Source organism: Abrus precatorius, unplaced genomic scaffold (genome assembly GCF_003935025.1).
Source record: "Abrus precatorius isolate BTA unplaced genomic scaffold, Abrus_2018 Scaffold8, whole genome shotgun sequence".
Taxonomy (NCBI): Eukaryota; Viridiplantae; Streptophyta; class Magnoliopsida; order Fabales; family Fabaceae; genus Abrus; species Abrus precatorius.
This window is the reverse complement of record NW_020874428.1, coordinates 7087104-7098846: the sequence shown is the minus strand read 5'-3', so window position 1 is coordinate 7098846 and position 11743 is coordinate 7087104. Positions and strand designations below refer to the sequence as shown.

General features: G+C 30.9%; 1 protein-coding gene across 1 annotated transcript; it reads left to right on the top strand.

Annotated features, from left to right (window-relative positions):
* The first annotated feature begins 3407 nt into the window (after positions 1-3407).
* On the top strand, positions 3408-11486 carry LOC113846891 (S-adenosyl-L-methionine-dependent tRNA 4-demethylwyosine synthase). The gene is made up of 9 exons (XM_027475616.1): positions 3408-4431; positions 4559-4674; positions 5196-5371; positions 6250-6440; positions 6529-6615; positions 9927-10084; positions 10176-10386; positions 10470-10620; positions 11448-11486. The coding sequence occupies exons 1-9, from the start codon at positions 3586-3588 to the stop codon at positions 11456-11458; spliced, it is 1947 nt and encodes a 648-aa protein (XP_027331417.1). The 5' UTR covers positions 3408-3585; the 3' UTR covers positions 11459-11486.
* The last annotated feature ends 257 nt before the right edge of the window (positions 11487-11743 follow it).

Sequence of the window (11743 nt, the reverse complement as noted above, 5' to 3'; positions counted from 1 at the left end):
GCACTCACCTGGCGGCATATGAAATGTGTGAGTCTCAGACTTATTTTAATCAATGCGATGATCAAATGCCTATCCAATAGAAAGTTGGCAAGTTGTGCCACTCCAGCAAAGCTAGCCAACTCCAAATGTAGTATTATAAATTGGAACACCATCTAGGCTAGCTAGTATAAATTGACACTTCTTAACCTTTATCATGGGATGCTCACGACCATCTCAAATGTATTTAGACACATGTATAAAAATGCAATAATGATGGATCCTCTGAACCTAGATTAATTACTAGACTTTGTGAAGAAGATGAAGCCATCTAAAAATTAAAAATAAAATTTTAGTATTATTAACATATTAAGCATGACAATAAATCGATAAAATTAATATTAAAATGATTTAAATACACTGTTACAAATTTAGTCAATCAAGTTATATAATTATTGTAAATATGCATAATAAAAAATAATATTACAATTACATATTCATACCCAATATTACTTTAATTTCATATTTCTACAAATTATAAACCTCTAAACATTACAAAACTAGTTACAACAATTTAGCATTTTTGTTCAAGTCTGCATAATAAGCTTCGTATTCATAAATTGTAAAGATAATAATTATTTTTATTATTTGTTATACTTTTAATATTATGTAACAGATATTTAAAACTTATTATATATTTAGTTTATATATATATATATATATATATATATATATATATGCCTGATACATTAATTTACTACATGTAATAATATTTTTGTTTCATTTGATAATAATACAATTGTATAATTTTCACCACAATATTCATATTAAAAAGTTTATTTATTTAATAACATATCATTTTTATTAGAGTCATACTAGTTTAATATTTGGTTATGACAATATATTTATTAACGTACATAAATAATTTTTTTCAATATTTCTATTAATTCTTCTATTTTTAATATACTATAATTTAATTAATCTAACTTACTCACATTCTTGCTTTATTATATTTTTTTATTTAATGTGATATTATAAAGTTATTTCACAACTTTTATTTATATTAATATATTTTACTATAACATTTTATAAATTAATTTGACTATATATTATTATATTATAGAGGTCAAGTTGTTCAAAATTTATTAAAAAAGACATATAACTATAATTTCACGTAATTACATTTTTTTTTAACAAATGTTACCGATGCAAATTTTATTTTACTCTACAAGAACCTAAAAATTGAAAATTAATTTAAAGTAATATCAATATATTTTTAATAATTTTTGTTTTTATCTATCTTTTAATAAATTATTTAAGTAATTATTATTTTTAATGATATTACAATCTTATTATTTCAATTGAATTATATATATTTAATTTTAATTATAATTTAAATTCTCTCTCCATATCAAATTAAGAATGAATGAATTTATAAATTTTATCATTTAAAATTCTATAATTTCTAATTTACTGGTAACAAATTTTAAATTACTAGTTACTATTTTTAAAATTTGTTTGCCTAAAATTTTGTTTTAGTCTACTCAAAATTATTCTACATTTTAAAGTTCTTTTTAATTATTTTTTTTACCTTTAATTCACCCTCCTAATTAATCTTAACAATAATAAGGTTTATTAGAAATTTTAATCAATATTTCAGGTTTTATTATACAATTATATTTTTTTAAATTTAAGTAATTATCCAATTTTTATCTATTGCAACTTAATATATTATTATCCTGTAATTATACACTTTTGTAATTTTAATTTACTATTTTATAAATTAATTAAACCAAAAATAAATTTTATTAACAATTACAAAAAAAAATTCATCTTTTTTTATTGACATTACCGAAAATTTTACAAAAAATTTACTACTTTTTTAATTGTTGTTGCACTTAAACCTAAACATACTAACAATTTTTTTTAATTTAATGCTAAACTTTCAGATTACATATAACAACAATTAATTAAATTCTAAATCTACTTTTTTTAAAAATAATTTAAATATTACAATTTCAACCTTTTTTACATAAAATTATGGACAAAATATAAAAACAATAAAATAAATCATAATATATATAATATACATATATATATATATATATATAATATCCTTTCTTCACTAACATCTATTACCGATGAGAATGAGCTTTCACTTTATCACCTCATTGGCACTTATAACATTTTAAAACAAAATAAAAATGTTAATTTTTTCCAAAAATAAAACAAACAAAACTTATTTATTTCATAATTTTATTTTTACTTTTAAATTTCTCTCACAATAACACTGCAAAGTCAAAAATTTATTGAGAGAAATTTTATAGAAATAATACACAAAATTCTTTTCACTGGTATTAATGGAGGAAGCGAAAGAGGAGATGAAGAAGGGCATTTAAGGTGCCCGTTTCGATGAAGCCACATGTCAAGATCTGATATAATATCACCGCATATCTTTCAAAAGACCTGTCAGTATGTCAGAATCGATACTGTCTACGATTTAAACACGATATGTTTTTTTTCCTAGTCATTTATCTCAAAATACTATCATTACTAGGATAATACAACTAAACATATGACACGTGGCAATTATCGCCTTTATTAGGCTGATACTCATTAAATTATTTATTTATTTTTGCTCTTTTATTTTATGCGTCGAATTTTTAGGTTCCATGTGTTAACTTCTAAATAAGCATTGATTGATGAGAAATAAGAGTTTATTAAAAAATTAATAAAAATATTCTATCGGATATGTAGGTGCGATACTAGTGTTAACCTAGCCAAAAAATGCACCAGATAGAAAATTAATTTTAAAATATTCCTATTATAAGAATTTGTTTTAAAAATTGCATTATTTAAATAAATTTGTCTAGAACTTATATGTAGATATTTAATGATACAATTAAATGAAATGAAATAATAATATAAAAATTACTTTAAAAATATATTGTATAATTTTTTTATAAAATAAAAAATGGCTTTATCCTATACTTTTAAGTAAAAAAAGTTAATAAAATAAAATAAAATATTAACTACAAACTACGTGAATTAATTCATAAATATTATTTTAGTTTATAATTTCGAGTCTGAGTGAGTAAAACTGTGTTAAATACTTAATTGCCTCAAGTGAATGATACATGCAATTTTTTAAAAAATATATTGTCTTTTTAATTTTTCTCCATTTTATTATATGTTATCTTATCTTCTTATAAATAAGTAAAATAATAAGAATAATTAATTTTATATTTATTCATCAGATAAAATTTATGTACAATATTATAAATATAATTGTTATATAAATTATTAAGATAAAATACTAATTTAATTAAAAAATAATCCTAAAAATATAAATATTTTGTTTCCAGTCATTTCACATTTTGGTTTCGATTATAGTCTATCAAAGTCAATAGCTAAAAAACCAGGCCTGCAATTTAAAACCCCGGCCCATAAACCCACACAAACTCTTCGTGCTCTGGTAGTTCCCCTCCGATGGTTTCCGCCACCGCGAGCGACACTGGAAACAGATCAATGAACTGAACTGAACTGAACTGAACTGAACCGAACCGAACAGCACTTCCGCCATCTTCCAATCACACAGAAACCCTAACCATGTCCATATCCATGTCACTGTCCTCAGTCCCTGCTCGTCTCACACTCCTCGCCCTCTTCTCCGCCACCACCTTCTATTGCATCTACAAATCTCGCCGCCTACGACACCTCAAATTCTCGCTCTACCCTAACACTAACACTAAACCTAACCCTAAACCGAAAATCCTTTTTCTCTCCGAAACCGGCACCTCCAAAGCCCTTGCTTGTCGCCTCCACCGTCTCCTCGCTTCAAACGACATCGCATTTGACCTCGTCGATTCGCAACACTACGAGCCCGAAGACCTCCCAAAAGAAACGCTCCTTCTCCTCATCGCTTCCACGTGGCAAGACGGAAAGCCTCCTTCGGCTTCTCGATTCTTCGTCACGTGGCTCGCCGACAGCGCCAACGACTTCCGAGCCGGCTCTTTGCTCCTCTCGCGCTGCAAGTTCGCCGTCTTCGGCGTCGGAAGCCGAGCCTATGGCGACTCATTCAACACCGTCGCCAGGGTTCTCGCGAAGCATATGAGGGCGCTTGGCGCCGCGGAGGTGCTTCCTCTGTGGGAAGGAGACGTTGACGGCGCTGACGTGGATGCCGTTTTTGATCTGTGGTGTGAGAAGGTGGTTGGGGTTTTGAAAGGTGGTGCTGTGGATAACGGCGGTGACGATGCCGGAGAATGTGGCGTTTCGAGTTCCGAAGAGGATTCTGATGTGGAGAGTGAGGTGGAATCGGAGATTGTTGATCTTGAGGACATTGCTGGTAAAGCTCCTTCGAGGAAGTCGGTGGCTACGGGTGAGGAAACTAATGGGAAATTGAATGGAACAAGAGAAATGGTGACTCCGGTGATTCGTGCGAATTTAGAGAAGCAGGTATTGTATAGTGTCACACGTTTCAATTTCTGTAATTCGTGTATGGTTTGCTTGTAAAAATGAGCTATTCCCTTTCATATAGGTTCTAGTTCTAAATTGGCTTTCTTCACGTGTTGCCAATTTGCAGGGATATAAAATTATTGGTTCACATAGTGGTGTCAAGATTTGTAGATGGACCAAATCGCAGCTTCGAGGTCGGGGTGGTTGCTACAAGCATTCGTTCTATGGAATAGAGAGTCACAGGTAATGGCAACAGGGCATGCTGTTTATTTATGTTCCAATTGTGGTTATGTTTTGTGCACAACTTATAAATTACCTTTTAGTTGGAGACTCTAGATGGTTGAATTCATTGCCTTATTTGTGCCCACTGAAGCTAGAGTGGAGCTTATTAGTTATCACCATATGTTTCAATGATGGGGTGAAACTCTCTTACTGATGGTGGGTCTAAATGATTATTACTTTTTAGAAAAAATAATAAATGGGTCAGGAAGAGAAAAGAAACAGGCTGTATGTTTATTTTAAGATACTCTGGGGCTTGGGCTGCTTTCTCATGGTATGGCTTCGGAAGAGTGTGATGGATATATAATTGCCAGTCCACATTATCTAAAGTTTGGTCATCCATACTGTAGGTGGGTTTATCCTGGCCATGGATTTTGTGATGTTTTTTTGTGCTTGTCAAAAAGTGGATTTATCATTTGTTTTATATATGTCAGCTCATATTTCAGCTGCCAATTTCACTGTGTCCATATTTTTGAGTTAAACAGGTGCATGGAGGCAACCCCTAGCTTGGCATGTGCAAATAAATGTGTTTTCTGTTGGAGGCATCACACAAATCCAGTAGGGAAAAGTTGGCAGTGGAAGATTGACGATCCAATAGAGATTGTAAATTCTGCAATAGACCTGCATACAAATATGATTAAACAAATGAAAGGAGTTCCTGGTAAATTTTTCGTTACTATGCTGTGGTCATTTTGATGTATGAGGCTATTGTTCAATTGATGGACCTACATTGGTCAATAATGAAGCAGCTAAAGTAGCTCTTGGTCACTGTGTTCTCATTGAAAGTATTGGGCATACTAAGGCTGTGTTAGAGTGAAGGAGTGTAGAGGGAAGAGAAGGAAGGGTCAGGGACTATTTGGTTTTGGAAATTGTTTTGTATTTGCATTTTGTGTTTCTTTTTCACTTTTGATTACAAAACTGTCACTTGCTTACATTCTAATTCCTACTTTTAATTTGTACTAGAAACAGTAAAAGCAAGAAAATTTGTTTTCACCTTTTCCTGTATAAATCTTTAAAAACAAGAAACAAAATGAAAACAAGGTGTCATTTTTTGTAATTAAAAGTGAAAACAAAAATGAAAATAGTTTTTTTCTGAAACTAAACAGCTCCTAAAGTTGTAATTTTAAGTAAATATTCTCTTGAGATTTTTTTTTTTTTATAAAAAGAGAGATTATCATGTAACCTTCCAATCATCCTTTATGAACACTTTATAACTCTTACACTTCAAAAATGAAAAAAATAATCATACCTTCAAATCCCTCCACTTAAACATGACCAGAAGAAAAACTTCAATTTTGATCTCATTGAAAAACTTACAGTTTTGATGTTTTATTTAGTGATTGTATTGTTATGTGAACACTATTCAATTGGATAGTGCATCCATACTGCCATGCTGTATGTAATTTTACAAATAAAAAAGAAAATGAAAAAATGGGCGCAAGTACTTATACATGGAAGATTAGCTTCATAACAATCCCATCCTTTTGCATGTTATTGTGTAATTAATTCCAAAATTGACTCCTTTAATTCTTTCTGTAGGAGTTACCTTGGAGCGATTAACTGAAGGTCTCTCACCACGGCATTGTGCATTATCCCTTGTTGGTGAACCAATTATGTATCCAGAGATAAATTCACTTGTGGATGAACTGCACAAAAGGAGGATTTCTACTTTTTTAGTCACAAATGCGCAATTTCCAGAGAAAATTCAGTTGCTGAAGCCTGTTACTCAGGTTTTGTGGCTTCCAATGTTTCAAAATCAAACACATGTTGGCTATTCTCATGCAAGCCAAACTTAATATTCTTGTTTCCATCCTGCAGTTATATGTCAGTGTAGATGCTGCAACAAAGGATTCTTTGAAGGCAATTGATAGACCACTCTTTGGAGATTTCTGGGAGCGATTCATTGTAAGTATTTTTCCATTCTGAGTGAAAATTTAGAAGTATCCTGTCTTAGTATATAAGTATAATAAGATTGAGTTTTAGGACCCGTTTGGTGAACATGATAGGAAAGGATATGATAAAGAGATGGATAAAAATAGGATATGATAAGAGAGAGAAACTCTTATCGTATCCTATTTTTTATGTACACTTGGATAGTAAAACAAATAATATTATGTAATTCTTTTTAATGTTTGAAATAAAAAAATAATAGAATAAAATAAAAATTATATTTGAATGACAATATTGCTTTTATCAAAATTGATATAATTTTTTTAAAATAATTTTTATTTCAACTTTTTATTTTCAATATTTTACAATTAAAATTTATTTAAGGTAAGAAATTATAATTAGAAAAAGAAATTATAAAAAATTTAAATTTTATTTTATAAAATGATTCAAATAATTTTTTACAAATGTTTTTTTAATATATTTTTATTAAAAAATTTAAATATGTATTTTTTTGAAATGTTCATACAATTTTTTTTATAATAAATATTCAAATTATATTTTTAAAATAATTATTTTTTATAAAGTATATTAAAAGAGATATAAAGTATGAGAAAAAATATAATAGAAGAAAAGTTATCCTATTCTGATGCTTTCTAATGCATCACCGTTTTACAGTGATAAAACAAGATAATTCAGCAACATAAGGTATTATATGCTGTTAGGCTAAATTATAGTTTTAGTCCCTATAAAAGTGGCGTCTTTTAAAATTAATCTTTAAAAAAGATTTGTTAGGATTTAATTCTTAACATACTCAAAATGTTTGAAATTAGTTCTTACTGTTAATTGTCCTTTGTTAAGTGATGAGCTGGATGATGGAGCTCCAGCTCATCACTGGCACATCATCATTTTTTAGAAAAAGTAAATATTTGCAAAAAAGTTTCTGAAAATATATTTATATTATTTTGGAAAATTAATTAGCAAATAGAGTACTCTTCCTTGTCGTATTTGTTGGTTAACAAAGGATAGTTGATGGTATGGATTAATTCTAAACATTTTGAAAATTATAGAAACTAACAAAAAAATTTTAAAGAGCAATATTAAACGGTGCTACCTTTATAGGGACAGAAAATATACTTAAGCACTGTAATTAGTATTGCAGGTATCGCGATACAATTCTACCGAAACGTAAGGATTTAGTCACGGGACGATACAAATCGTATGGTGTATCATTTTTTGTTGGGGAATCATTGTTGGAGTCGCATGAATCTTAGGATTCGATTCTGAATTGCGATTTTGGGGGCGCACTGCGGTTCAGTTGTGAACTGGGTCACGCACCAGTCGGGTTGGGTCAGCGCGACCCGGTATCCTAAAAACCTTTTTTTTTGGCAAAAACTACTGTTTCCACTTAAAAATGCCTATCCGAGACCCACCCTATCAGACCCGCTATTTTACAGTGAAAGAAATCCTTTTTTTCTCTATTCCCCTATGTTGTGCTCCTCTTCTCCACTCTTCTCTTATTTTATTGCTTTTCACTTCAGATTTCTGGTGGTCCCTTCATTTATTTTTGGTGGTCCTTCAAGTTCTTTCTCATTCCGGTGCTCTGCTCCCCTGCTTTTCAACAGTTCCTATTTTATATTTGTCTTCTAATTTTTTTCTTTGTTGTTTACTGTTGGGGGAGCTAATGGTCCTATTTTATATGGATGATTTATGTAGTTACAACTTTTTTGGTGTCATTGTGGCTGATGTGACTTGAATTTTTGTACTATGTTTCATTTTATTAGTTATACAATGAAGTATTTGATTATAAAATGTCAATATGTATTTAATTTTTATTATAGTTTTAGTAATGGTCATGAATCTTACAATTCACGATACTACCATGTACTTAAGTCTATTATGTTTGAATCAACAAACACTGAAAATAATATAGAATAGGATAAATTATCCTATCTTGTCATTTTATCTTGTCCACCAGATAAACCCTTAAGAAGTGTATTAAGATGAACAAGAAATTGTATATTTTTCTAAAATAAAAATAATTCTTGTAATCACTCTGAGGAGAAGCATAATAGAATTATAGAAAGCCATTTTTTGTTGTCTAAAAGCATTTTATGACCCTAAATTAATGAATCATAGACCCTTTTCCCTCCTAGATCACAAAAAGGAAACAGTGCGTACTACTAGTCCATGAATTGTTATCCACTAGTCCATGAATTGCCAGACTATCATACTATGAAATTTGGACAGATCTTTTCTATTATCATTGGAGCCTCTTAAAAAGATATTTCAAGTTGAACAAATCTACTAAATTCACTGAGTTGTTCCAAAGAATCAAAACAATCACATGTTAATGGAATTGCTTGTTGGTTCATTGTAATTACTTGTTTGGGTAGGGCTTCAAAATACAGTGTAAGCTAAAACCCGTGTTGACAAACCAATTGGCAATGAATCATATGATGATGATATCAATAATCAAGTTTTGAATATTGGTCATCTTATCAACAAAAGAATTTTCACCTTTGGTTCTAGATATGTTGAGCTCCATGTATTCTTGTACATTCAAAGGGGGATTGGTTCCATAAAAGATGGGATTAGTAGGTAGAAATTTACTGAAATGCTATTTGTTAGATCATTAATTTTGTACCACAGGTGTCTTTCAAGTATACCAAATTCTGAATCAATATAGCTAGTTATCCTTCTTCCAATGTAGCAACAAATTACGATACGATTAACTATCCTATATGGTAACAAATGTTGGGTCTTAACTCTTAAAGTAACAGCATGAGAAAAAAATGAGAGTAGTAGACATGATAATGTTAAGGTAGATGAGTGGTTACACGAGAAAGTATATGATAAGAAATGTACGTATACATGATAATATTGAAGTATTAGTACCTTTGGTGAAAAAGATGAGTGAATCTGATAGATGAGTATTTCACCTTTTTAACAAATAAGATGAGTATTTCACCTTTTTAGGTTTGACTAAAAACTAAGGAACAATTGAAATGTGAATCTGATAGATTGGTACTAATAATTCATGAAGGAGATTATCATTCGTATGGAATTCAATTAGCTGCCAAATTTCGAAACATACTTTTTGTGGTCGTGAAACATGTTTTTACTTTGAATCCTTCCTTTTTCCTTTTAAAGAATGGAATTGGTTAGTTCTCCTGTAGCAGGATCAATAAGAGGAGTAATAGCTACTATTTGGTGACAGAAGAACAACTAATCCATTATTTTAATAAAAAATGAATTTTTATGTTGCCATTTGATGTATACTTTGTCCTCTTGATCGGCTGTTCTGTGTTTCCGTAACTATGTGCCAGGGTTCCTTGACTTCTTTAAGAGATAAACACCAGCGAACTGTATACCGCCTGACCCTGGTGAAAGGTTGGAATACTGAAGATGTTGATGCTTATTCTAAGCTCTTCAGTTTAGGAGAACCTGACTTTGTTGAAATCAAGGGAGTTACATATTGTGGCTCGTAAGTCATACCCCTCTTACTCTCTTTCTCCTCTTTACTCCAGCTGGATTTGTCTTAGAACCACTTTTGAATGACATTGAGCTCTTCGCAGGTCTGCTACATCAAAATTGACAATGGAAAATGTCCCTTGGCATACTGATGTGAAAGCTTTCTCAGAAGCTCTTGCTTTGAAAAGTCAAGGGGAGTACGAAGTTGCATGTGAGCATGCTCACTCGTGCTGCGTGCTTTTAGCAAAAACTAAGAAATTCAAAATTGATGGCAAGTGGTATACATGGATAGACTATGAAAAATTCCATGATCTGGTGGGTATTGATGTTCTACTGTTTTTTTTGGCTGATTTTGATTATTGTTTTGTTTATGTAATTTAGCCTCAATTTAATTTCAGGTGGCATCTGGAAGAAATTTTGACAGCAGAGATTATATGACTGCCACACCATCCTGGGCCGTCTATGGATCAGAGGAAGGAGGATTTGATCCAGGACACTTGAGATATAGGAAAGAGAGACATCATAAGTCAAGCCGCCGCAATCAATCAGGTTAGACATTCAAGGACCGTCGGCAGCCAACAGCAGTTTTCCTGTTTATTGTTTTCAGTCGTATAACTCAATAGGTTATACAGCATATTCAATAGGATAGTTTTGTAATACCTGGCTTCATACGTAGGTTAATACCATTTTAGTGTATTTAAGCTTCAAAGTTCTCCCAATCGGCAGTTGAACAGAACATTTTGTTCTTCTTATTTACCACCTTGGATGTCAATGTTGCAGTCCAGAATATATAGTCCCGAAGCAATTTGCTTTTTGAGATTGAGATTGGAAAAATATGCTTGGTTTTCGCAGCACCGAGAATCGCTTAGTATTGGTCTGTTGTACTTTTTTAGCGAATTCTTGCAGGCGAGGAAGATTAGGTGGAAATATGATAATTCAATGCAAACACGACACACGTACAATATGTAATCTCAAAAGTAATGATCTATTTTCTTCTTGGAGTTAAATAGTAGGTCGTGTATAAGTTTTAAAATGTTACTGTCACAAGTTTAATGTACGCCTTTGTTTCCGAATACCAATACCAAGTGATTTCTTGGAGTTTGTTGATTGTGTGTGTGGACTTCTACTCAAGGATACACAATTTCATTAAAAAGTAAGCAACTTTGGTTTTTTGAAAGTCTCTAGTGACATGAATTTGGTCTTTAATATCATACTTTTATGCACTAACACGATTACATTAATGTTATTTTCTGTTATTTAAGAAGCTTAAAGTGATGTCAACTTTCTATGATCGAGAGGGGCTGAGTTAATGCCGATTTTTGTTATTGAGGGACTCGAACAATGGTTTTTTAAAACTGATGTGACGTTTCTTTCAGGATCAAATTGATGTCAACGTGAGAGCAAAGTGATACTTTATTAAAATTCTCCTACCCCCAAATCACCCGGAATATATTATTTAAAGGTCAAAATATTAGTATCTATCTAAAGCGGTTCCCGGATGATGCGTCACTCACTTCACAGTCGTACTCATGTATGTTAGAGTTGCTTCTTTGCCAGCACCACCGTTATAACAGTTAAGTTTTATATCATAAGTGAGGGAGGATATATAGATTACATGATGTCATTAAACATGATTAAAATTTAAACTTTTAAAAATTTATTCTTTTTAATA

Coding starts and splice junctions, on each gene's coding strand:
- LOC113846891 (XM_027475616.1), top strand. CDS start 3,586: ATGTCCATATCCATGTCACTGTCCTCAGTCCCTGCTCGTCTCACACTC. Junction 4,432..4,558: donor GTGCGAATTTAGAGAAGCAG/GTATTGTATAGT, acceptor GCCAATTTGCAG/GGATATAAAATTATTGGTTC. Junction 10,085..10,175: donor GGAGTTACATATTGTGGCTC/GTAAGTCATACC, acceptor AGCTCTTCGCAG/GTCTGCTACATCAAAATTGA.